The sequence below is a fragment of the Octodon degus genome, unplaced genomic scaffold, assembly GCF_000260255.1.
Source record: "Octodon degus isolate 3935 unplaced genomic scaffold, OctDeg1.0 scaffold00235, whole genome shotgun sequence".
In the NCBI taxonomy this organism is placed as follows: Eukaryota; Metazoa; Chordata; class Mammalia; order Rodentia; family Octodontidae; genus Octodon; species Octodon degus.
In genome coordinates, this window is record NW_004524811.1 from 1,920,540 (window position 1) to 1,947,694 (window position 27,155).

Genomic DNA, 27,155 nt, shown 5'->3' on the forward strand with positions numbered 1-27,155 from the left:
TGTGTGTGTGTGCATGTTTGTGGCCAGCTCAGCCCACCTGGGGGCGGGGCTGGCTGGCATGTGGTGCTGGGGGATCGAACCGCAGTCCCTGCGCTTTGCCAAGCTTGTTCCAAGTAGGTGCTTTAGACCACTGAGCCATCTCACCAGCCCCTTTATTTTATATTTTGAGATGGAGTTTCATTGAGTTAAATTTTCCAGGCTGGCCTTGAACTTTTGATCCTCCTGCCTCAGCCTCTAAGATACTGCAATTGCAGACATACTGCCATTGTGCCTGGCTAAAAGTTATTTTATGTATCATTTTTAACATCTGGCTTACATTTCTATTTATACATATATCAATTCAACAATTTCTGCCTTTCTGAGTATTTGGATTGGTACTCCTCCTCCTCTTCTCCTTCTCCTTCTTCTTCTTCTTTTTGTATTTTAGGACAGGGTCTACAGGGTACTCAGGGTCTCAGTACTAGATTGCACTTGTAGTGATCCACCTGTTTACAGCCTCCCAAGTGCTGAGACTACAGGCGCGCACTACCACGCTCAGTCTTAATCCGTCTCAGGGTGCCCCGGGGGTGGGACCGGCATGGCAGGCCAGGGGATCGAACTCCTAGCCCCTGTGTGCCTAAGCAGACACTTTAATCTGCTGAGCTATTTGGCCAGCCCTTGGGTTGGTACTTTTCTGATGCTGAGTTGAGCATTTTTCTGTTTAGCATCATAGAAGATAAATATTTTAAAAACATTACCTTGTGGCTCTAGAAGAGTAAGGAAGATGAGACTCCCCTCAGAGATACATGAATGCTTACTTCAGTAATAATTCTAGATTAAGAAACCTTGGATATAATTAGACATGCACACAACACACACACACACACACACACACACACACACACACACACACACAATGCAAGCTCTGCCTTACTTTTCTTAGGTTACTAGTGAGGTTAAAAATGTTTTTGCTGGGCCAGCCAAATAGCTCAGCAAACTAAAGCACTTGCGTAGGCAGACAGAGTGGCCATCGATCCCAGGTGTGCCGGCCCCGTCCCCAGGGCACCCTGAGACATGGCTTGAGATTGGGTGTGGTGGCGCACACCTGTAATCCCCACACTTAGGAGGCTGAACACAGGAGGATAACTATGAGTCTGATCTACATAGTGAGACCCTGTAAACCCTGTAGATCCTGTCCTAAAATACCAAAAAAAAAAAAAAAAAAATTGCATATTTATTTGTAGCTGTCGGTTTTTGTATATTTGTTTAGGCTCTATTAGAAAGTATATTCTTTGTGAAAAATTGAAATTGGAAACAAATAATTTCTAACATTGATTTTAGATCCCACAAATTGGTTTAAATAGCCTATGAAAATTTTTAGATGTATATTTGAATAAATCTTAATTACTGTACAGTCTGATCATACTATCATATAAAATATTTGCCATCATATAAACTATCATACCATCATATAGATGTAAATCATGTATTCAAATTGACTTAAGTAATTGATGACACATATATGGCAATGACATAGTTTAGGAATAAGAAAAGCCTACCTATATATTCATCAGTAATAAAATGCTAATTGAGAGCAGCTGGATATGTTGTATACCCTTCCACTAACTTGCCATGTGATCTTGATCTTGGGTGAGTCACTTTCTCTGGACTTAATTTTACTTGTACATCAAATGAAATAATTAATTGAAATATTTAAAATTGTACATTGTCCATTTAAGTTGCTAAGCCTTTTCCTACACAGCATTCCATAAGCATTAAGTGCTTTTATAATAGTAAGAATAGCTACCATTTATTGATCTATTATCTGTCAGATATGTTACATACATTCTTTGGAACTCCTCACAGTTACCCTGCAGAATATGGTGTTATTATCGTTTTCCTGATGCGGAAACTGGGGTTGTTAAGAAGTCCACTGGAGCCCAGTGGTAGAGTCAGAACTTGGACTCATGACTGACTAAAAAGACCCATTCTTTCCAATTACTTCTATCTTAAACAAGCGGGATAATGCTCTAGCCCAAAGTTTTTCAACAATGACATACTTGGGTTAGATAACTCTTTGTTGTGCAGGGCTATTTTGTGCATTTTAGAATATGTAACAGAACCCCTGAACTGTAGCATCTGTAACCCCAAATGTCTTCTGTTATTGGTAAAATTGGTTCTTTTTTAAGACCTTCATCTAATACAATTTAAATAATCAGCAATTTAGACAAAGATAGCATCGCCACCTTTAGATCACTTTAAGGTTCAAGAATGAAATGAACAAACAGACCTCCAACAATGATTGAACAAATAGACCTCATCATCAAGCAATACAGGTTATATGGCTTCAGCACTCTTAAGATTGATCCTTTTCAAAGAGTATTCTTCATTCCCAGAATGCACGATGTACCTTCAAGAACCAAATTCACATCAGTTAATTCATTCAAAAATATTTATTGAGTGTCTGCTATATAGGTCAGACATAATCTAGGTACTGGTTAAAATAGTCAAAAAGATGATCTTGTAGGGAATGCTAAAGTTAAATAATTTTAGCTCATTGCCCTTTATCTTCCTAATAATCAACCATAATCCAGTGTGTTTACCTTCACATAGTCATACAGTCCTTATTTTATAGCTGTTAGAGTTGATTGTCCCTGGAATGAATGAGTAAGGACTGCACACTTGAAATTTGTGCTGTGCCAGTTTAAAAAGATATTTTGGGTTTAGTTTTCAAATTGAGCACCATTATGAATTCTGTCTAGTTCTCCCCTTAAAGCCTCATGCAGTCATGGAGTGGCTTCTGGAGTTGGTGATCGATTCTTGATCCATTTCTGGGATCGCAGATGTTAGTGCTGTCCTGACCCCAGGGGTGCGCAATCTGCATTGCAATGTAAGGAGGGGAGAGAGGCTAGCTAGGAGCTGCGCTCCTACTTCTCCCTGTGTTTTTGGTCTTTGCCGCAGCCATGACAGCTGCTCTGTGCCATGTGCCACTCTTCCTTGGAGCAGGCCTCACTGAGTATGGACTGAAACCTCCACTAACTGAACTAAATAAACCTTTCCTTCCTTAATTTTGGATGTTGGGTATTTTGTCCCAGCAATGAGAGAAAAATAACTGAGACAGGCACTTAGCCATGTGCTAACTTCATTTTGGAACTTCCTTGTTTATTGGTCAGTATCATAATACTCTCTGTTTTCTGCTGTGAATCCTGGCCACGTAAGTATCAAACTTTGTCTCATGCCAGCCAATCTCTGAAATGTTTCAAGTGTTGCCATGACCTTATCAGGTTCATAGCTGCTTCCTTTACTAGACTGTTAATCCAGCAGGACAAGAACCTGCAGTTGGACCACAGCACTTTGCAGCACTTCAATTTCAGTGTCTGGAAAGCTGTCTGGTTGTGACCTCAGGACCAGTTTACTGAACAGATAAGGATAAGAGATCTCTGAGCAATGAAATAATTTCATTGAGTTAATCTTGTTGAAATTTTATCTTCCTCCTAAAGACCATTGAGATCACTAAATCAGTGTATTTATAAGCCTTGTAGTTGGAACATGTTTACAAAGCAGCCACTGGTACAGCCAATGAGAAAAAAAAACCTATCAAACCATAAGGGAGCGTTCAAATGAAAGTTTCCAGCTGCTGGGAGTGCAGCTTATAAATGTGGTTCTAAGGGCTCTGAAGGGATTACTGTATAGAGTACTCTGGTGTTCAGCACACCAGAGCTCTCTAAGTTCTCAGAAAAGAAAGTTCATTTAAAACGCTACAGTGTCAAACACAGGAAAATTGAGTGCATACTTTATGCCAGATAAAGTTGTTTTACTACTTGAAAGGACAGATCATAAGCTGTACAAAAATAGAAAAATTACCACTGAAAGTTTTAGAACATGAAAATTAAATACCTCAGCTGTTTTTAAAAAGAGGTTGTACTTATTTTATTTCCTTTTTTTTTTTTTACACCTTCCTGTTGCTGAGAATGCTGAATGTCTCTCTTAGAGTAGGATGCCTATGTTTAACATGAATATAATAACTTCTGCATGCACACGCGAAGCTGCAGTGAGAAAACAGGAAAAGCCTAAGCTAGTTATGTACTTCCAGAGCAAATGTGACTACACTGTTCATGGTAGCAGTGTTTGCTACTTTATGAGAGGTATTAATTGTCACGTGTGCTCATTCCACATATTTATTGAAAGTCTAAGACTGGCACTGTTCCAGGAAGAGGCTGCATCCATGAGCACAAAACGTAGACATTTCTACTCTAGTGGAAGAGGAAAATAGATAAGAGCTAAAACACAAATGTTAGGTGATGACATGAAAGCTTTGTGACAAAATAAGGCCAGGGAGAGGCCAATGGGAGGCTGACTGTATGCACTCGGAACCTGTTGCTGCAATCAATATGGGGGCCTTAGAAAGTTTGGGGGGATTATCAAGGTCTGACTTTGATTTTAACATGTCTAGGCTATGTGAGGTGGACCGGAGGGTGACGATAACAGAGACACTGGGGTATGGTGCAATTCCGGAAGTATTTAAAGGAAAGCCAGCATGACGTGTTGGTGCAGTGGGTGTGGGCTGGCAGAGGAAGACATCCAGTGGCTTCAGAGTGGAACAACCAGAAGGATGGAGCTGCTGTCAGTTGATAGAGCTAATCTGTAGGAGCCCTGGTTTGGGACGAGTATGGGAAGATTGCTTTGGCCTGCAGCTTTCTAGAGACAACAGAGTAGTTGGAGGTGAGAGTCTGGAATTCTGGGGCAAAGTGTGTTGGGGAACAGCTAGGTGAGAGGGTTTGTGAAAGTTCTTTTTTGATGGCTTTATGGAAATAAAGGAGAGACAAGGTCAGCAGCTGGGAAAAGATGGGAGATATTGGGCAACAAAGGAGAAAGGAAAAGGAGGAGACAGTTGAGTATGGAGTGCAGCTGACCAGGCTGGAAGTTCAGTATTGCTGCAATCAGTGTGAAAGATCAACTTGTGGCTGGTGGTTGGAATTTCAAGTGAATTTAGTCAGGAATGCTAGTGTTTCTCCCTAGCCACTTTAGACATGCAGGTATTGGAGCAGAATATATAGAGAATAAGGTATTTAGGTGTGTGTGTGTGTGTGTGTGTGTGTGTGTGTGTGTTTTGCAGTACCAGGGATTGAACTCAGGGAATCAAACACGGGTCCTTGTGCTTGCCTAGGCAGGTGCTTAAACCACTGAGCTATCTCCAAGGCCCAAATGTATTTACATTTGAATTTAAGTAGGGCTATGTTTTGCTAAGGTAGACGTGCAAGAAGAGTTTAAGGAGTTGAAAGACTGCACAAGGGAGGCATCACACTGATCACAATGCTGAACATAAAATTGAAACTGAATCAGTAGAGACACAAGAGCACATGAGAATGAAGCGCGTGGAAAGATGACCTGATATCGATAGCGCGGAGCAGAGGTTATTTGAGTCATGGCAAAAATGAATTTTAAATTTGTTCACATATATTAACTCTTACTTCAAATTGCTACAATTTCCTATTTTCAGTTAAGGTTTTAAAAACAAGTAAATGAAATATTTAAGTTTATTATCTTTTTTTCAGGTGAAGTATGCCTCTAGTGTTTTCCTCCCAATAATTTAGCTCATGTTTTAGACTAGTCTGCTTCTGCTTCTTCCTCCTGACCCTCACACTTGCTGGTGAGCTGTGGGAGGTAAGTCCCTGCCCACAGGTTGCTGACCTATGCCAGAACCTCCAGGAGCTCCAGAGGTGCTCCGGCCTCTGAGATGTGTGGATTAGCATGGGTAGCCCTGGCCAGCTGTGCTGCTCGGAGGCATTTCTGAAGCACTGTGAGCCTCAGTTTCCTCACCACTACTCAGGGGAGATGGCACTCTGTCCTTCATTGTAAGCACTACAGTGAGTGTACATTTATGCTCAGCCCAGAACGTTGCATCTCTCTACTAATGAGATACCCTGTGATCTTAGGTTTCTTGAGTTACTACTTCATTAACATTGAATAAACAAACAAGGTCTTATTCTATCATTTTTAAAACATTTTTGGAAGTATGTAGGATTACTAACATGAAAATAGTATTAAAATTGTCATACTGAGTATTTGATGTTTTAATGCTCATTCAGCTTTAATAGTAGATTGAAGTAACTAGGAACTCACTCATAAGTGTGAGTGAAGTTTATTTTTATTAATTTCAAATAATGTAGAAATACCAATATACAACTGCAGAATTTACCTCCTTTGAACTTACACATGTGGCCACTTTAGGAGAATATGGAAGTATGAAAATATGAGACATACAGAAGAGGAGAAGCATTCAAGCTTTCAGCATCTGAATGGACTATCCAAAAACATACAACGTATATTTATGTGTACAATATACATATGTTGGGGCCAGGGATATAGCTCAGTGATACAGTGTGAGTTCCTGAATTGATTCCCTGCACCAAAAGCACACAATACAATACATGTGTGCACACATATACAAATAATTTCTAACTTCTTGTAGCTTTATTTAAAATTTTTGCTTTATAATGGTATAAAAGTGCACATTCAGTGGAATGCAGATAACAGTTTGCATTTTGATCTTTTCACTATCAATATGTAGTGTGTTCTCTTGGGAGTTTATGAGTGCTCCTGGCTAGATAGGTAATCAAAAGGATGAACAGGGCCAGTGAGATAGCTCAGCAGTCTAAAGCACCTGCTTAGGCAAGCTTAGACAAGCATGCAGGGACCCTGGTTCGATCCCTGGCACCACATGCTGCACCAGCCCCACCCCCTCAGGGTGGACTGAGCTGGCCACAAAAAAAAAAAAAAAAAAAAAAAGATGAGCAACCAACATTGCATAGTGGACTTAGTTGTCTATGTTCCTTGAATACAGGTGTTCATTAAATTATATGAGATATTCTATACTTTGGTGTAAAATGAACTATGTGTTGGATGAGTTCACCCATGTATAAGTTAATACAAGAGTTCTGAGCACATTAAAGGATGTCAGGTTAAATGTGATGCTGGGTGTCTACATCCCAATCCCTTTTGTATTTTTCCTAATTATTTTGAAAGAGGGTCTCATAAGGTCAGTAGGCTGAAATTTGTGATCCTCCTGCCTCAGTTTCCCAGAGGGCTGGGATTATGGATGTATGCCAGTATGTTTGGCTGATATATATATATATTTTTTAATTTTTAATTAATTTATTTTTTTGTGGAGCCAGGGCTTGAACTCAGGTCCTTGAGCTTGCCAGGGAAGCGCTTATTCAACTAAGCCATCTCTCCAGCCCCTGACTTATATTTTAAATTTACAGTGGGTTTATCAGGATGGAAACCTACCATGACTCAAGGAATAGTTGTGTATAATATATTTACATTTGTAGATATGCACATGGTATGTGTATGCATAGGTATATATTTCATTTTGCATACATCATATAAAGATCCATGTAAATATGTATATACATATATAAATATATATTTACATATAAAAGCTTTATTCTAACATGAAAGAATTGAAGAATGTATTTAATATTTATTTGGAAATAGTAAAAATGGACAATAATTCCTAGTACAAAATATACTATGTTATGTTTTATTCCTTTGCTATATCTCATGTTGTATTTGAAAATCCTGACTTGGCCCTTGCTTGTCTAAAATCAGAAATGGTATGAGATGTGGAACTCATTGTCATGCAATGGCCCATCTCTGTCTGAGAGGCTGCTTCTGTCACCTAGAACAGGGTCTTCTGTGTCTCTCTCCCTGACATCAGCTATGGTGCTCAACACACAGTAGGCTTTCAGATCATGCATGTTGAAGGAAGTGAAATGAAGTGAGCTTGACTGGAGCCTCTTCCCTACCACCATTTAGAGACAGTGTGCTCAAATCCAATTGAACTCCTATGTGGTCCTTCAAGATGTCAAAACTATCACAAACATGACCTTGGTAGGGGTAGAAATAGTGATAAAAGTATGATTTGGCTTTTTGTAACAGTAGATAGCACTTCCTACATGATAATCATCATCAGTTATCAAAATAATTGCTTTAATTTAATTCAGTGTTTTGGCTGATGTATTTCCCTGTCTGACTTTGATATATCTAAATACAGAATATGAATTCTTAGAAAATTTAGTCGAAGTTCAATTAACAGAAAACATTAAATAGTACTCATTGATTTTGTTCAGCAATTGATTCATCTGACCCAAAAGAGAACACTAAAGATTATGTAACTTCAGTATTCAAAATCTAGTTTTCCTAGTAAATAACATGATCTTTCTTTCTTTCTTTTTTCTTTCTTTGTAATTTAGGGAATGGTCTACAGAGAGTTCAGAGTCTCACTACTAGATTGGTCTCGTAGTGATCCGCCTCTTTACAACTTCCCAAGTGCTGGGATTACAGGTGCATGCCACCATACCCAGTCTCAGTTGCCATCTCAGCACACTCCTGGGGCAGGGCTGGCACAGCAGGCCCAGGGGATGGAACCCCTAGTGATCTTCCTTATTGTTATGTCACAAAAGCCTGTGTTATACAACCACATAGACTGTTTATATTGTGCTCTTTCCCAAGGATTATAGGAAGTGAAGGAAGAGATCCTTCTTTGTAGACAGAAGGATAATCATTACTAAGAGACACTTGTAAATTTGCTACATTGGCACCTGATATAGCAAAGAAACCAACAAAAATATGCAACAGTCATATTGCCATTGCATTGCCTGTAAGGAAAGGAATCAGTCTCCCCAAGGCAGTAAGACTTGGATAGAGAGTGTGGAACAAGTAGGCCAGAAGTGACACAGATTGGAGCAAGTCCAAGTTTCCTGGCCTCATGGTGCTTTGGGCAGGGCTATCTCTGATGTACAGGCCAGGGAGGCTTTCCTATCAGAGTCTACCATGAAGAAGTTCCTGTCCTATTCGCAGAAATGTGCTGCTATAAATTTCTCTTTGCTTCTTAACAACTTTCCTAGCTCTCAAGTTTTGGAGCAGGTGAAAACTTTGATATTTCATTAATGGTTTTACACTTAGTTATGAAGAAAGTTATAATACTATCAGGGTCAGGATCCACAGTTCTTACCTGATCCACTTCTGGTAATGTTTGTTGAAATGCATTGTAACTATAAATCTATAGAAAGGGTCATTCACTGAGATCTCATCATCACTCTGGTAATTCTTAGGACAGTCTGGATCCTCTTTTACTTCAGTCTAGCCTTGCACATAAGGGTCTACATGCATCAGTTGTCAAGCCACTTGTGCTAGGTGTGGTTATATAGTCAAAGAAGACGGGTTTCCTAATGAATGATATATAATGACATTATATATCATTTCTTTCAAAGGAAGAAATAAAAATCTTTTATTTCTTCCTTTGAAAAATTAAAATGAGGCCAGGTGTCATAGTGCATGCCTGTAAACCCAGCACTCGAGAAGCTGAGACAGGAGGATCACCAGGAGCCCAAGGCCAGTGTGAACTTAGAGTGAGAGCTTCTCTACAGAGAAAATAAGTTGTAATTTCAACTTTACATTTGAGAATAAAGTTATTAAGATTGGGTAGTGGCTGTCAAAGTGTGATCCCAGGACCACAGAATTTGCTGTCCTTACAAACTTGTTAAACATGCTGGATTCTGGTGTCCTGTCCCAGACCTGCTGGCTCAGAAACTAAAGAAGTGAGCTTCGGGAGATTCTGGTGCATGCTTCGATTGCAAGACCCAAGCATAGAACATCTTGAAATGACCATATAGAAGAATGTTTTTGTATTTTACAAGTGAGCTCCTCTGTGTTGTTTATTGGCTGATCATGATCTCAGAAGCCTTTGAGTGCTACCTGGTCTCAAGAGAATTAATTATCCTGTATTTACACTTAGTAATCCACCCTGGTTCAAGCTCCTTGTTAAGCATTAAGAAGTTTTGAGAACTGAGGCTGGTTTTAAGCAATTTGTGTATAAAAAGAAATGAAGTATGTTGTATTATAATGTACGTATATTCTACTATTGAAGAACTTTGCTTTCAATAGCTTCTAGGAAAAAATACTATAATTGATTGCAATCCAATCATGACTGATACTATTGGAACATGAGTATGATAAATTGGTGTTTAAATGGCCTTGTAGAGTCAGAAAGGCATTACTTTAGCATCAAAATATGTATGCCTTAATACAGTTATAATAATTTTCTTGGATCTTTTATTTCTTCCTTTGAAAAATTAAAATGAGGCCAGGTGTCATAGTGCATGCCTGTAAACCCAGCACTCGAGAAGCTGAGACAGGAGGATCACCAGGAGCCCAAGGCCAGTGTGAATTTAGAGTGAGAGCTTCTCTACAGAGAAAATAAAGACTAAAAAGTTGTCCCACATTGTGAAGATGAAATTAATTGACATCTAAATAGTGTTTTGTAAATAACCATCATTATAGAAATATTAATATTTATTAAGATATGTATGATTTATATTTCTTTACTTCTGCTCTTAATTAATTTATACCTAAAGCTGATAACATGTAGATTTTAAAATTTTAATTATGATGGTATCAGGTTTTAGGAGTAAATAGGAAACTGGGTGGAAAAAGTTATGTCCAACATCATACAGAACTGTTTTAAGACAGCTTTAGACTATTTCATAGCTTTTTAATTGTAACTTCCTCCATTAGAAACTTTAACTTTAAAAGTTTATGATTCAATGCATGTTTGTTGTGACAGAGAAAAAGGAAAGTTAGCAGTGTACGATTATTCTCTTTTTACCTTGACTCTAGTGTAATAAACAGACTAATAACTGGTCTAAATTGTTCCATAAGTGATCGTCTTACAAATAATACCATTCTCCTTGCTTTTACAAATGTAAGAAAATACGTACACATGCAGGTAGGTCATGGTGCTAAGTGCAGTGGCCAGGGTGAGGCCAGCTGTAGACTCAACAGTGCAGTAGGAAATAGGAAGTAAAGTGAGAAGCAGAAGTCTCGTGTGTTGATGTGGCTCCTTATAGAACCCAAGGAGTTGGAAAAGTGGTAGATGCCTGCTGCAGGCTCTTCAGCCCTCACAGGACCCTCATTCTCAGAGCTGGTAAAACTACCAGGTGGTTTCATCTCCACCAGGAGCTAGAGGGGCGACAGGAGCTGCTCCACCAAGACATGTCCCAGGCCTCCTGTCTATCTTTGCTAACACTGTGTTAGCTAGTAATGTGGCAAACCAAAGTGCAAGTGAGACTGTGCCCAAGCCGTCACTCTCCCAATCTCTGAACCTGGAGCAGTCATTTTGGCCTTTTCTTGATGCAGTTGTACAAAAGCTAGGTTGTTCTATTTAAAATTCTCTGTCACTTGCTGTTTATGTTTTGTTTTGTTTTGCTATAACTTGCAATAGCTGTCAGTTAATTTGTATAGCTATCGGTCCAGGCCAATAAATGGAGATACACTTCTTTTTGGTGGTACTGGGGATTGAACTCAGGACCTTGCACTTGCCAGGCAGGTGCTTGTTCTACTAAGCTATCTCCTCAGCCCCGAGATACAGTATTTTAATTCTTTTAAATATTTTATTTATTTATTTGGTATGGGGTCTTACTATGAGTTTGGACTTGTGGTGATCCTCCTGGCTCAGCATCCCCAGCACTGGGAACAACAGGCATGCACCCCTAACCCCAGTTTCAGTGGCCGGCATGGTGGGCCTGGGCTTCAAGGGCCAGCACAGCATGTGGTACCGAGGATACAAGCTGGGTCCTTGCGCTTTCCAGGCAGGTGCTTAGACTGCCAAGCTATCTCCCTAGCACCACCCTACTTTAATAGGCATATAAAATTCCAGAGTGTGGATATTTGCAGTGTGGTCCACTGTTCTCCAAGTTGACTTTTGTATTTCTGTGGATTTTCTTGTTAAGACTATAAACTAGAAAAGCTGCAATATACAGATTTTTGTAACTATGCCCATCTTAAGGAAATATACTCCAAAGTAAAACTAGGTGAATGCTTACATGTTTTAAAAATTGAATTAGAGGTTCTTAAATTTTTTTAGGAAACATAGAAATTCACATTCCATTGTGAAAGGGTTTATTTCTCTGCATCTTTTACAGCATTAGCAGTTATTGTTTTTCACTTTTATTGGTAGAATCAAAGCAGCTCCTTGTGACAGCTTTACTTTGCAACCTTCCTGTCACCAGTGAGGTCAAGGACCTCCATATTTATAGGTCCCTTGAATTTCCTCTTTTGAAAACTGCTCATTCATATTTTTGCCCAAGTATATTGGAGTCTTAATTTCTTTGCATAGATTTGAACACTTTGTGTGGTAGGGATACTGAAACTTTGCTATTCATTATGTGCTACAATGTTCTCTTGATTTATTTATAACTTTACCATGATGAAAAGATAGATACATGATTGATAGATAAATACTTGTCCTCTTTAACTTTTCTTCTAGGAAAAATTTTTCCCAGCTAAAAATAAGAAAAAATATATGTAATTTTAATCTAGCAATTTTATTACAATTGATATATTTACATTTTAACTTTTCTGTAGTTTATTATTTAGTGTATTATAAAGTAATAATTTAGTGCCAGGCATGGTAGTACACACCTGTAATCCTAGCACTCAGGAAGTTGAGGCAGGCAGATTTGTGTGAGTTCAAATTACCACTGATCTTGGGTCTTGAGACAACAACCACTTATTGGGGTATAATCCTGTGTGCATTAATCCAACATCACAGTGTGACAGGTTTCTTCACTGGGGTGCCCAGAGGGGAAGTGAAGGTGTCACCCGCCTGAGTGCTCAGCTGCAGGCTCTGGGGACAAGCTGCCACCAGTCTCATGCTGGCAGAATTCAATTCCTGACAGCTGTAGGGGTGAGGGGCTCTTGCCCCCAACATCCATTCTTTTGGGTTGTATGCAATTCACTGAATTATACTGAATTTCTGTGTCAGTAATCCTCAGTGAAATTGGGATATCATTTCCTTGTGACAGCTGTAAACAAGTGTGCACATGTATGTTGCAGTACCTCTATGCACTTAAATGTTTATGCTAAGTGATTATTTATTATGAGACATTTTCCCTCACTGTGTCATTGTCTTGGTGGGTAAGTATGTTTTAGGTTGACTGTCTATTAACATCTGCTTTTTTAGAATCGCAGGGCCAATCTCTCTCTCAGAGTTAAAGTTTTTTAAGAATCTTGATCTCAAGGACTTGTGATCATATTACTAAATATGTAAGTTCTAGATTAGAGGTGTCACATTAGATAGCATTTGGGCCTGCACATCGGATTTCGTGCTGCCTGCCTCAGGTCAGGACATGTAGACTTTAATAACATCTAGGTAAATGGCAGTTTGTTTCTGTTTTGAGTGAAGTACCCTCACTACTGCTGAGGATAGCAGCTCGCTGGGATGGTAGAGGCTCCACATCTACAGATACATGTTTTGCGCTATGTGGTCATGCTTGCGAATTCAGAACCTGTGACTTGTGATTTTGAAATCTGCTTTTGTTAAATCACAAGGCAGCATTGTTGAGAATCAGGTGTTTTAAAAAAATGACACCTTTTGCTTTATTAGCAGAAAAATATGATTAATTTAGCTTTCATGGAATTTGGTTAAATCTTAGAATTATGAATGTTGTTCCTGAAAAAACTTTAAAAGTACTACACAGTAAGTGGTTCAGAGCGTTTGAGTCCAGTGTTGCTCCATTGGCAGTGGGAACAGGTAAGAGAGGAAGGCAGCGTTACTGTCCCCAGATATGTGGGTGCCTAAAATCCTACCAGTTAGTCAAGGAGAAAAATTACTGAACGACATGAATGACCAGCTGGGTAAGCGTGAGGTTGTGTTGAAACACAAATGAGTTGGTTGTTAGTATCAACTGTTCACAGGTTCTCAATTAATACTTACAAACAAGTAGAGCAAGCAGTCTGCAGATAGCTTCAGCAGTTGCTTTGCTTAGCACTTATTTTGCATCATATATTTTTCTAAGGTATTTAAATATGTTACTTCCGCTGATCCTCACAACAGCACTTGGGGGAGACCTGCTGGTAAACAGAGGTGCCAAAGGTTGGCTCTTGCACCTGGCCACAGCATCTGCACTCTTAATTGCTAGCATGTTGTTTATTTATCTGACAAATCTACTAGCAGACAAAACAGCACTTTTCTGAAAGAGGTTTTCAGGCCTGGATGAGCAGGTTCTTTTCCTTAACAGAGCAGAACACTGAACTCACAGTCAGAAATTATTGTTTTCTCAAATGTAGATCCTCTATTCCTTGCATTGTTTACAAAGGAAAAGCATTGTTCTCTTTTTACATGCTACCTCTTTTATATGGCTTTCAGTGATCAACAAACATTTTTTGGAGAGAAATTGCATGTTCCCTGATTTAGAAGAACAGAGCTTCCTACAGCACATCGTACAGAGTGCAGTGACTGGGCCATCCGGAACACGTAGTGGGTGCAGAGCAGACGATGCTCTGTGTCCCCTGTGTAGGCCCTTGCCGATCTCCCTCCTCCCCCAGTGGAGCTAAAACAGACAGGGAAGGAAGAGAAGCTGTGTCTTGAGTGGGTGGTGCGCTTGACCAACCCTTTAGAAAGGGAAGGCAACATTTACAAAATGTAGAGCTTAGGCTGTGCATTGGAACCACCCTGATAAGTCACTGGGGTACTAATTAACTTGTATTCACCTGGCTCCACTCAAGAGCCTCTGAATCTGAATCTCTAGGAAAGAGGCCGGAGAAGTGGGGCTTACCAGGGGCCCCAGGTGATGCTTATCAGGAAAGTCTACAGAACCACAAGTATGATCCATTGTGTTCCAACGTTGTTGGAGTGAGTCTTGAAGAGAATGGTTGAGGATGACATTGGACATTATGAGTCATTTTACGTCATCCTTATCTTTTGTCATTGTTTGGTTTTCTATATGTGTCCTACCGAATCCTGCTTACTTTGCAGGAGTCAGCAAGTACATTTCACTGAGCTTTTACTTAGACAACTTCATATAAATTGAAGAAATTGCTTAAAGTTTGTACCTCAGCCCACTGTGCAGGGCTCCCAACTTGACTAACTTGTGGCTTGAGAAACTACTGAAGAGAAGAGTGAAGCACGAATGAACACTGTCCACCCGCAGCACGCCCCTTAACTCTGAGTGGTAGCCTTTAGCAGCCTGAGGGGCAAAGGTTCATTATGCAGACACCTAGCTAATAAGTAGAGCAGCTGCTATTTGAGCCTGAGTCTATGAAGAATGAATTTGGTTTGTCAAAAAGTGGCGAGTATGATCTCATGCACATGTGGAATCTACCAAGCTGATTTCATAGAAGTAGAGAGTGGTGAGCTGAGGCTGAGAAGGGGAGAGGGGAGAGGGGAGGGGGAGAATGGTCAGTTGGTGCATAGTTACAGGTAGAGAGGAAAAAGAACTTCTAATGTTTTGTTACACGGTGGAGTGGTTATGCTTAGTAATGTATTGAATATTTCAGTGTAGTTCGAAGACAGAATTTATAATGTTCTCACCACCAAGAGATGATAAGGCAATGCATACATTGATTAGCATGATGTGATTACTATACAATATAGGAAAATATCACACTGAACACTACAAATATACATTCATTAGATGTCATTTAAAACTAGTATTTCAAAGTGATGAGCATAATGTTCAAGTGTTAAAATGGGTGAATTGGCCTGGGGAGATAACTTGGTGGTATAAGCGCCAGCCTGGAGAGTACATGGTCCCTAGTTCAATTCCCTGTACCACGTGCTGTGTGGGCCCCAGAATCCCAGGTGCACCATGATGGCCCCAGAACTGGGAATGGTGGCATAGGCCTGTAATCCCAACATTGGAGAGGCTGAGACAGGAGGATCACTATGAGTCTAAACTTCATAGTGAGACCCTGTGCCTAATAATAATAATAATAATAATATAATAAAATAGGTGAATTTCAGAAAGCAAAGCGGAAGTCAAGGACCAGAGAGGAAAGCTCTTGACATTTGTTAGAATGTAAAAATGTGGGGTCAAGGAGACAGCTCAGTGGAATAAGTGCTTGTTGCCTGGCAGGCACAAGGTCCTAAATTCATCCCTAGTGGCACAAAAAAAAAAAAAAAAAAGAATGTGCAAAAATGTGTACTTAGTATTCTACTTATATTTTTTTTCTTTTAAGAAAAGCTAGTTATCAATATTTTATATGAGTGCATCTCCATCTTAAAATGTTTACTTGCTATATAACAATTAAAACACTGTCAGCATTTTGATACATATTACCTTATTGGATAGAATGTAGTGTTAAAGGCTGCAGATTTGAGAATTCTGGATTTAATCATCTCCAAAATTTGGCTGCATTATAAAATATATTTCTCATTGGGGTGACAGTTAACCTATTTTGAAAGGCATCGATTGTGGGTCATTCCTCCTCTATATAAAAAGGTTAGCATTTTACTATTTATTTATTTATTTATTTATAGTCTTTGGGATGGAGCCCAGGGCCTTGAACATGATAGGTGAGGGCTCTACCACTATGTTACATCCATTATCCCAAGATTTAAATTTAAAGCAGAAATGTGAAAGATTGTCATCTATTCTAGGCCTCCAGACCTGGTCTTTACTTCTGGGTCACTTGAATGTACTTTTTTCCCGTTTACATCCATCATCTGATATAATAGTCACTTTGAGGCATTGTAAGAGGATGGGAGGCGTCGTGTCGGGTAGTGAGGCAGTCACTACTTCATTTGTACCATGATTCATTCAGAATGAAAAGGAGAAAAGAAAGGAGAGAGCAGTATGGGCATTAGTAGGAAACCTAGTGTAATTGTGAACATCCTCAAAAGGCACCGGGGAAAGCAGACCTAGAGAAATTCTCTAGCAATGAAATGCTTCTAGTCGTTATAGAATAATTCTTCCTGAGTGACTTGTGTGAAAACATGATTCTTGCTGGGGCCTATGAAATGAAAAGCTGATTGCTGATTATCTGTGTGAATGCACTATTATTTTTGTTAGTGTGAAGTTGTTAGATGCACCATGGAGTATCAGAGGTTATCACTTCCCAAATAGGTTTGATATTTGTTGCATTAATCTTATGTTTATATTCTCAAGGAATTATATTCTGAAATTTAAAGAGACAGGGAAAATTTAAACTGTTGTATGAGACTATGAACAGTAGAGAAATAGGCACCCTTACATCTAAATAAGAATTTAATTGCTAGTGAAAATTTCTCTTTTATTATTATTATTATTATTATTAATTTTTTGTATTTTAGGGAAGGGTCTACAGGGTGTTCAGTGTCTCACTACTAGATTTGGACTCATAGTGATCCACCTGGGATTACAGACTGTGCCACCACATCCAGTCTCAATTGACATTTTAGCATGCCCCGGGGGTGGGAGCGGGCCAGCACGGCAGGCCTGGGCCTTGAGCCTGCAGCCCCTGCACCTGCTGCAGGCGCTTTAATCCACTGAGCTATTTGGTCGGCCCAAAACTTGCCTTTTGCCATTCCCAGAAACAAGACCAAATCATGGTGACTTCAGCCTTCTAAACACATGACGTTTGATACAGTGGTCACCTCATGGAGGTGGTGTGCAATTCACTGAAGTTCTTAGTATTTATATTAATTAGTTTGCTCTGCTATCCATTGATTACTTTATATAACATGACCTAAGTTCCTTTCTTGGGGAGAGTTTTGGATGTGTTTTGAGCTAATTTAGTAATTTAAGCTATGGTCAGTGACAATAATTAAGCTATTTTTAATACTGAAAGTGAAACTGGGCTTTTCAAATTTATTTCAGAAGTATACATTTTAAAATTATGCTAAACTGATAGCGAGCATTACTCTGACTAACACATGTTATTGATTTAGTTTCCCATGAGTAAATATTTTAGAGGACAAACTCTAAAGGACAGAGATCTGATAGAGATGGAACTCATTTTTTTGTTGTTCTTATTCTTTGTATAAAGCTGATAAGACTGACTTTGTAATAGGGTCTGTATATGACTGACCTCTTAATTGGTGCCTGTGTTACGGGCCTGAATCCGGACACAACTATAGGTACCCCGGGGGCTGTCTTTCCTATTAAAAGTGGCTATGTACTTTTTTGTAGTATTCTACTTCATATGTATACAATATTTTAATATCTGATGGATTTTAAAGATGTTATTTGAGTTTAACTTGTATTTTATACGTACAGTAATAAAGTGATGCCACAAAACAGTACTTGCTCGGGTTGCTAAAGGCTTGATGTAAATACACATACTAGGGAGAATGGATTATTTGCCATATTGATTCACTAGAATTAGTAGGACACTTGGACACAATTTTTAGTGCTACTAGCTGAGGCTTAACATTTTGGATCCATGGAAGCTGGATACAATTTTAATGTCCTTAGAGGATTAATATAACACTGTAGAGAAATGACTCAGTATTCACATTATAAACTTAGAATTCTGTTTAGATAAAAAAAAAAAACAAGCTTAAATAAATTGCCCAAACTACTGAAATGCCTTACAGAGCACTCTGTACCTAGAGTTACATTGGAATATTTACATGCCCATCACCTCATTAAATCCTAAACTCCTAGAGCATGCAATCTAAATCTTTATCATTGCTTTCCTAATCTAGTGTGGTGTCTACATGTAACCTGATTTTGTCCAGGACAATCTATGGACACCCAAATCAGATTTATGGAGAAACTTCTGTTAATGAGAAGGACACATCCACAGATTTATCAGATAAGCATTCGCAGTGAAAATCCTAGCCCAAGATAAGTAGAATAAAGCAATGATACTAGTCCGGGTGTAGTGGCACACCCCTGTATTCCCAGCACTAGGGAAGCAGAAAGCAGGAGGATCACTACAAGTTTGAGCTGTAGTGAACCCTTCAGGAAAAAAAAAAACAAAACAAAACAAAACAAAACAAAAAAATCCACCTAAAAATAAATAAATAAACAGTGATACTAGTAAAGCAAGGACAAAAATCAAATCCTAGATCTTACTGTCCACCCACTTGGTGACAGGCTATGACCACAGTTGATAAATGTTCAAGGGGAATCTGCTAAGGTCCCGGCCTCTAGATACACAGATAAATGAAACATATTTACAGTTAAGACTCTCATGCTGGAAGGATGTGGTTTGAATCAGCCTTAGCCATCTGTGTCAGAGGATTTTTTTTTAATGTATTTTGTACAGAGTCTCACTACACAGCTTGGACTCATAGGGATACTCCTGTTTTCAACCTCCCCAAAGCTGGGATTATAGGCATGCTCTACCACACTTGGACTCAGTGGCTGGCTTAGCGCACTCGGGGGTCAGGGCCAGTGTGGCATACAGGATCAGGAATCAAACCCTGGTCCTTGTGCTTGCCTAAGCAGGCATTAAGTCCTCTGAGCTATCTCACTAGCCCTTGTGTCAGAGGATTGATGTATATATTAAACAAGATAGTGTGTGTAAAACATTTTGTGCAATTCTTAGAATATGTATGTGTCTACAAATGTTGGCTTTTTTTCTCTCTTTGCTAATAAAACTGTTTACATTCTTGTAAGACTTAGAAAATAAGAAAAATTTGAAAATGAGTAAATTAAATACTTTCTTCTAACAAACAATCCAAAGCTAGCTGATAAAATATTTACCAACTCAAAAATAGGTAGTTTGGCAATTTGGGTTGAGCTCAGCTGGGCCAAGGGAGGGCCAGAGCTCATAGTAGTGGCCAGAAGGCTTCTCAAAGCAGTAAGAGAGGGAGCAAGCCCCCCACAGAAGCAATTTGCAAGCCTCTGTGCCCTGTTTGCAAGTCTTCTCTTAGCCAAAGTTAGACATGTGGCAAAGAAAGAATATTGGACAGGGAGAGAAAGAGCCCACCACCTTATGTACAAACAGCTGGATAAAATTTTACCATATTTGCAATCTACTCAGATCACATTGGGCACTTTTCAGACCTTACGCTGAATGACTCACATGGTATGCATTTGATCCTCATGACAATTTCCTATGTGGCATTTTTGCCAAAGACAGGAAAACTGATGAGTACAGAAGTTAAAAGACTTGTTACATATTAAGGCCAGGATGGGCTCATACTTCAAGTGATGCAAGGCCTTTAATGCACTGTCTTTTGTAGCATAGGTGATTAGACAATAGACAGAAGATGCCTGCTTTCATTCATGAAGATTTGATTAAAATAGTTTCAAAGACCTTTTCCTTTTCCACTTATCTATGGAATCATGGGTTGTATGTTTACTTGGGCTAGAATAAAATTATTATTAAAATTCTGTTCTCTTTTGAAACTTTCCAGAAGTTTATAGGAAATTGGTGTTTTGTTTGTTTTCTTTCAGGTCACCTACACAGCCTGGATCTCACTGAGTCCTGGACATGGCTGAGCCTCTTCAATGGGCCAGATACCACTGGCAACGGCTGATGGGCAGTAGAACCAGGGTAGACGACGGGAGGCTGTACGACTACTCCTCGCTGCTTGCCTGTGGGGGAAAGTCCACCCATAGCCCTAAACTGGCAGGAAAACACCGCATTGTTATTCCTCACCTCCAGTCCTTCAAGGATGAGTATGACAAGTTTTCTGGAACGTACATGAATAACCGAATACGAACAACAAAATACACGCTTCTGAATTTTGTGCCAAGAAATTTGTTTGAACAGTTTCATAGGTACCTTTTTGTTAAACAAAATCTTAGAATACTGTTTATCACTGTCATGAGTACATAATTTTTTTTTCATTTCTTAACATTATCTGTACTTTAGTGTAAGGCTAATGATATCATCAGTGCTGATTAGGGTCCAATTCTGCTGTAGATTGATGATCCTTCATATTCATATAACACTTCACATTTGTTAAGATGCTTTCTCTTTACCAGAGAAGATATTATTTTATATCATAATAGATAAGGAACTCTGACTATGGTTTAACGTAGCAGCACAAGGACCTTGGCTTTTAGTATGCAAGTATAATTGTTATTCTTTTCTTTAGGGAGTCTATAGTTTAGCCATGGAAATAAGATGTGTAGCCAAATGATGAAAAGCCATAGTGCTTGTGGTTAGTGCTATAATGTGCTAATGAGAACAGAAGCTCAGAGAAATCATGACACTTACTGGAGCAGTAGACCGGGATGTGATCTTTGACTTAATCGTGGAGGGCATGTGAGGCAGTTCAGGCACAGGTGCGGGCAGTGCTTGTTTTAGAAGTGGGAAGGAGTAGAGTAAAAGTATAGAAGTAGTGACACAGAAGGCTTGCTTGAAGCATTGGAAATGATCCTTTCTAATAACATATAGGACGCATACTAGAGACCAATAGGGAAAATGTTGGAAACACTAGTGTAAGCTACAAGAGGCATCTCTAAGTCAGGATGAAAAATCGGTATCCCAAGCTGCTAGTGTAGCTTTGAATAGAGGAATAACCTGGGTATGTCTGTTTCACTGTGGAAGCAATGTGGAGGCCAGATGGCAAGGCATAGAGGCAAAATAAAGATGTCCCCCTCCAAAAAAAATATATATCATGTAAGAAGCCAGCACATACATCCTGAATTGTCACTGATAAGTTTAGAACAATACAAGAATAATAGGAAGGATAACCCGTACTGGACACTATGGATTAGATGTGGGGAGTTAAGTGAAAGTAGGAAAAAGAGGTCATAAACGTGTTCAGCTCTGATGACTAGGGTGATGGACACAAGAAGGAAAGACAGGAATAAGAAGAAGCTTAGTTAGTTTTTATACTATATTTGAGGTGCTAGTGTGACTAGGAAGATTCTCAGCATACATTGTCTTACCACACTTATTCTCAGGATACCTTCAGTATATGTTCTGTTTGCTTTTACTGAATGATGATTATGTTAAAATGCAAATCTGAATTTGTTGGATTAATGGATTTATGTGCTATAGGTAATTATGTCCCAAATGTATAGATTTTTCAATCCATACAGTTTTAGTGAGTTTTTCATGTTGCTGAGACAAAATACCAGCGTCCCAAGTTAAAGGACAAGTTTATTTCAGCTCACAGTGTGTACAGGTTTCAGCCTATAATCAGCTGGCTCCAAGGCAGCATGCCTGGCCAAAGAGCATCATAGAGAACGAACAGTTCATGAAAGGCAGAAGGCAGCAGGCTGCAGAAGCAGCAAGCGATGGCAGCAGCCCTTTTCTGTGCCTTATATATTTTTTTAAATTAATTTTATTGAGACACAAATAGCAATGAGGCAGTTTCAAAACCGATTGACAGGACAGTTTCAATAATTAATACATTGTATATTGTTGTCTTCTTAGTGGTTATTCATAGTATAAGATGTAGACATGATATCCCATCCAAATGCTATTAGTACAAATCTTTCTTCTCATTGAATTAAGAGAAAGTAGCTGTATAGCTATCCTATTTTGTATATACAGATACAAAATGGTCCTTCATTTGGATCCCCTTTTTCTGTTTAGTTTTGTCAGAAATGGCTATTCCATTGCCATTCTAATATTGTAGGTGCATGGATTAAGCAAAATATTCCAATATAGTCCAGTAGTCCATAATAGTAGTAGGTTATCCGTAGGACTGGCAATGTCAGAAGTTGTTGACCTGAGCCTTTTACAGCTCAGCATATTAATATGGCTTTACTTTGTATACCTTGTTTTTATACTTTTCTGCTGGATGGTTAAGAACAAGATAAAATAAGACCTATATAACAAGAAATGTAACTTTTACATCTGCCAAGGTCAGTCAAATCCCCTCAGGATTTACCCTGAAGCCCTGTATTGCAGTCAGTGTTAGCCATGTGGATGAGTCACAGCCATTGCTTGACCAATTTGTTCTCTGTGAAAACCTGAGAGAATGTTTTCTCTCTGTCTGTCCCTTATAGTTTATCCAGTCTTCACACCCTTAGGGTAGAGGCATTCACATCAGGTTGGGCCTTCCCATTATCCACACTCCAACTATGTCAAACCAATCATTGGACTAATTTATTATCACACACTTTAGATCCAGCCACCTCTGAAAAGCCTTACCTGTTGCCACATGAGGCTTTGGGGGGATATTTAGATGCAAGTTGTAATGACTACATTTGATTAAAAAAAAAATCAGCAACTTGAAAAGTCCCTCAGGGTATAGCTTTGAATCTGGTTCATTTGAAAATAATCCAAGCCACAGACATAGCAAAAAATGTTAAGAAAAAAATTTCAGAGTAAAAGGAATTGAAGATGACAGAGAAGTATGGGTAGATCAATATATTATTTTCTTTTAAGAAAAAAGGCATTTGAACACATCTTATGACTAAAAGTAATACTCCAAAGAATAAAAGGAATGTTCCAATGAAGGAAAATTTGAATATATAAAATAGAGGAATCTATGAGATTTCTAAATAATCTTGTGGTGAATAGTTTAAAAAGAAATAGAAGAGTTAGCATCAAAGAAAATAAAAACACTCAGGCTTTCCCACTTATTTTGTGTCTTGTTTGAATCTAATGTTAATGTTTGGTTATACAAAATGATAGAGGCTTAAAATATATTAACCATTAATTTGCTTTGATTTTTTTTAACCTTTAAAAAGAACTTTTTTGGTCTTGTGTTGCTACATAACTCAATACTATCCACTCAAATAAGCCCTATTATATATTTCATAAAGCCTTATATTTACTAAAGGATCCTAGCCAATGTCTAGAAGGATAATAAATAGTTCATTCAGGTTTGTTAGATTGTACTATTACTCTATTTTGTAATGTACAAGATTGACTAATACAAACCTATAAGAAAACACAAAATAGTCATTTGCCTTTTTTACTTATTATCTTGAATTAATTTATTCACATGTGTCTCTGTGTGTGTTTCAGGGCTGCCAATTTATATTTCCTCTTCCTAGTTGTCCTGAACTGGGTGCCATTGGTAGAAGCTTTCCAAAAAGAAATTACCATGTTGCCTCTGGTAGTGGTCCTTACAATTATTGCTATTAAAGATGGCTTGGAAGATTATAGAAAATACAAAATTGACAAACACATCAACAATTTGGTAACTAAAGTTTACAGTAGGTAAGTAAAATGGGAGTGTCCATAGGGAATGTGTTGTTTAGAAATGTGCTATTTTTTTACCCCTTATGTGTGACCAGGACCCTTTTGAACTGCTTTGTAGGACTTACATTTCTTACAATCCTGCAGTGAATTCACATCAAGTGTCAGAGGAAGACAAAACTGTGTAAGCCCTTGTTCACCCAAGACTTAACAAGACAAAAGTTTTTATGGCTCACCTATAGTGGAATTCAAAGAACTCAATTTCAAACCATAAGAAGGAAAGTGAGTAGGTAGTTCAACTCTAGATGCCGTAATTGTAGATACGAAGAGGGTGGGATATTCATAACAACAATGAACCTGAGTAGATATGAAAAAAATAGGATGGGATGAAAAGAGAGGATGGGAGCTGATTGTGGAGGAGAGGATTGTGGAAAGTGGAGATTTTTTTTTATGCATAAAACTTGACTCATTCCAGTGGAGCAAAACAGTATTTATAAGGAGAAATATATTTATAAGCATATTTTATATTTCTAGTATTTATGAAGTAGAAAATCTAGCCATGAATAAATTCAGTTAAAATGAATATTGAAACATAATGCATATTGTACACAACTCTTAGATACTTATTTTTATATGTAAGTTAATACTTAGTAAACAGTATGGGCAAGTATAACTTGACTTTAATTTTGTAAGAGTCATAGCAGGAAAGTGAGAAAAGTCATGTTTGTTTGTTCTTAATGTATTTAGTTGCTACAGGATCCCACTATCCAGCCCAGACTCATAGTGATACTCCTGTTTTCAGCCTCTCCAGAGCTGGGATTACAAGCGTGTGCCACCATGTCTCCAGAATCTGTGGTCCACTCAGTATGCCCTGGGGGTGGGGCTGGCATGGCATACGGTGCCAGGGATCACGCTGCAGTCCCTACACTAGCCTAAGCTTGCCTAAGCAGGCACTTTAGTTTGCTGAGCTATCTCACTGGCCCCAGGAAAGACAGGTTTGAAGAAGTGATTTTTTTAGGCTAAAATTTGCAGAATTCTGGATTTTGTTCTTAGATTTTTTTCAATAGCTTTTATAATGTTTGCTTTAAAATCTACCAGATAAAGAAAAGATCTGTTTCTTCTTTGGAAGATACTATGAGATACTTGAATTAATTTAGTGAATTTTTCTTGTACTTATGTCTAGTCTGAAGGGAACCAGAAAAACTGATGTAGTCAATCAAACAATGAAATATGACATATAAGTCCATGATCTGCATTTTAAGCTCATAGAATGTTTTATTCTAACGATTTTATGAATCATTCATTTCATATTTGTGTATTTATAATAAACCAGGGAAAGGGGTAAAAGGTTTGATACTGATTTTTATCTTAACAGAGTAGCTATAAAAATAATATTTTAAAATGATTATATAATCATTTGATTGGCCCTTAGAGCAAAGTCTAAGGGCCAATCAAGTAGCTCAGTGGATTAAAGCAACTACAAACAGGTGCAAGGGCTGGGGGTTCAATCCCTGCGTCCTGCCCTGCAGGTCCAACCCCAGGGTACGCTGAGACTGTGATTGAGACTGGTCGTGGTGGTACTTGCCTGTAATCCCAGCACTTGGAAAGCTGTAAACAGGTGGATCACTATGAGTCCGATCTAGCAGTGAAACCTTGAACACCCTGTAGACCCTTCCCTAAAAATACAGAAAAAAAATGAACAAAGTCTAGATTTTGACCAATTTTAAGATTACTCACACTAACAAATGTAAATGTGAAGAATGCTTATTATAGGCACTTCTGTGTATAAATCCTTACATACAATTTCTTTATTTTTACTGCTAGTTTGCAGCTAACATAGATTAGATCATGGGTCTATATGCATTTCTAGGTTCTTCTAAAATATTTTAATTTTAATTATCACACTTCATATCTATGTAACCCTTGCAAAAATGTATAATAGCTCAATTTGAATAAAACTAGTCAGGTTTCTTCATTATGAATACAGTGATCAGACAGGAAGTTTTGTAACTAGGCCTAAGTATTAAGGTTAATCAAGATTATTATTGCAGCTTAATAATAACTAGCTAGAGTTTATATTGCCATATCATAATTTAATCAATGTTTGAGTATTTGTGATAACATTATACTACTTTTTAGATGTTAAAATTGTCTAGTGGGAGGCATAGAATAACTTTTCTTCAGGTGTCATTTTAGACATAGTCCAGATTTGGATAATTTGTAGTAAGCTTCAGGATAAACAGTACTATCCTAGTCATTTATTTAAAGTCAATTCTAAGATACTGGTTTAAATTACATTTCATTAGAGATTTGGACAATTTTAGGTCTTTTAAGTCTATATTCTATGTAATTTACTGTGGTTCACTGCTATGAAGAAATAATGCTTATTATTTCTTTACAATTGTTCTTGGAACAATTATGATAAGCTTATAAAGAAGTAAAGGAGGTAGCTTTAAAAAGCATGCCTATTGATTTAAATATGCTAATTTAAATTCCTGTGAATGCAAAGAAATCACTTAGGAGAACAAATTATTTCTCAGAACATTGAGAGTGAAATTATGAGGCTATTAAATTGAGGAACTTTTGAAAGAATATTAACATTTCTATGTTGATAATTTAGTTCTTACTTGTAATACGTGCTCTTTCACAAGCTGCTTAATTTCTATAGGTAAACATCATTTGAGAGAACAAACACTATTATACCCCAGTTAAATTTGAATGATCTGGTGTAGAAAACGTAACTTTCTTAAGATCACCTTTAAAGTAGAATCCATTTGTAAGGTTTTAAGTTTTTCCATAATAGAAAATAGAAATGTCTTGAAAATAACCCCATGAGTCATTCAGCAAATTTGATTGTCCACTGTGTGCTTGGTGCCAAGAGATTTTCCTGCCCTCAAAGAGTGAGTCTTCTTGTTTCCCCTTCAAAAGTCTCCATGATGTTGACATTATAAGTTTCCAGTGTTAGCCAATCTTAACAGGTTAAGAATACTCTCTGATAAGTTCAAAAAAATCCCATGAATTTTTAAGTAACTCCTTCTATGATAATTAACTTTATACTTGCCATTGAGAAAAGCAGTGATCCTTCAAATGCATGTTTTAGTGGAGAGTTAACCATGATTCACTTGGTGGCCATCAGAAGTGACTACAGCTGGCAGGAAATCAGTAAGTGAGTGGACTGTGGAGGGACCTGCTTGCTGCAAATCCCAGGGCCACGCAGCAGCTGTGTGAGCGTGGCAAGTCACTTAGTCCATTAAGGCCAACATTTGCTTATTCTAAAAGCATTTCCTTGTCTATCCAAAAAACCGACCACAGAACATTGAATTAGTGGATATATAGAAAGCATCTTC

General features: G+C 38.2%; 1 protein-coding gene across 2 annotated transcripts in view; it reads left to right on the forward strand.

Annotated features, from left to right (window-relative positions):
* Positions 1-27,155, forward strand: part of Atp10d (ATPase phospholipid transporting 10D (putative)) — a 116,763-nt gene that overhangs the window by 8,843 nt on the left and 80,765 nt on the right. Inside the window, exons 2-3 of one of the 2 annotated variants that reach the window (XM_004645674.2) lie at positions 20,154-20,480; positions 23,635-23,829. In XM_004645674.2, the coding sequence (XP_004645731.1) occupies positions 20,191-20,480; positions 23,635-23,829 (485 nt within the window). In that variant the 5' untranslated portion in view covers positions 20,154-20,190. The remainder of the gene's footprint in view (positions 1-20,153; positions 20,481-23,634; positions 23,830-27,155) is intronic. The other variant, XM_023705987.1, reaches the window with a different exon arrangement.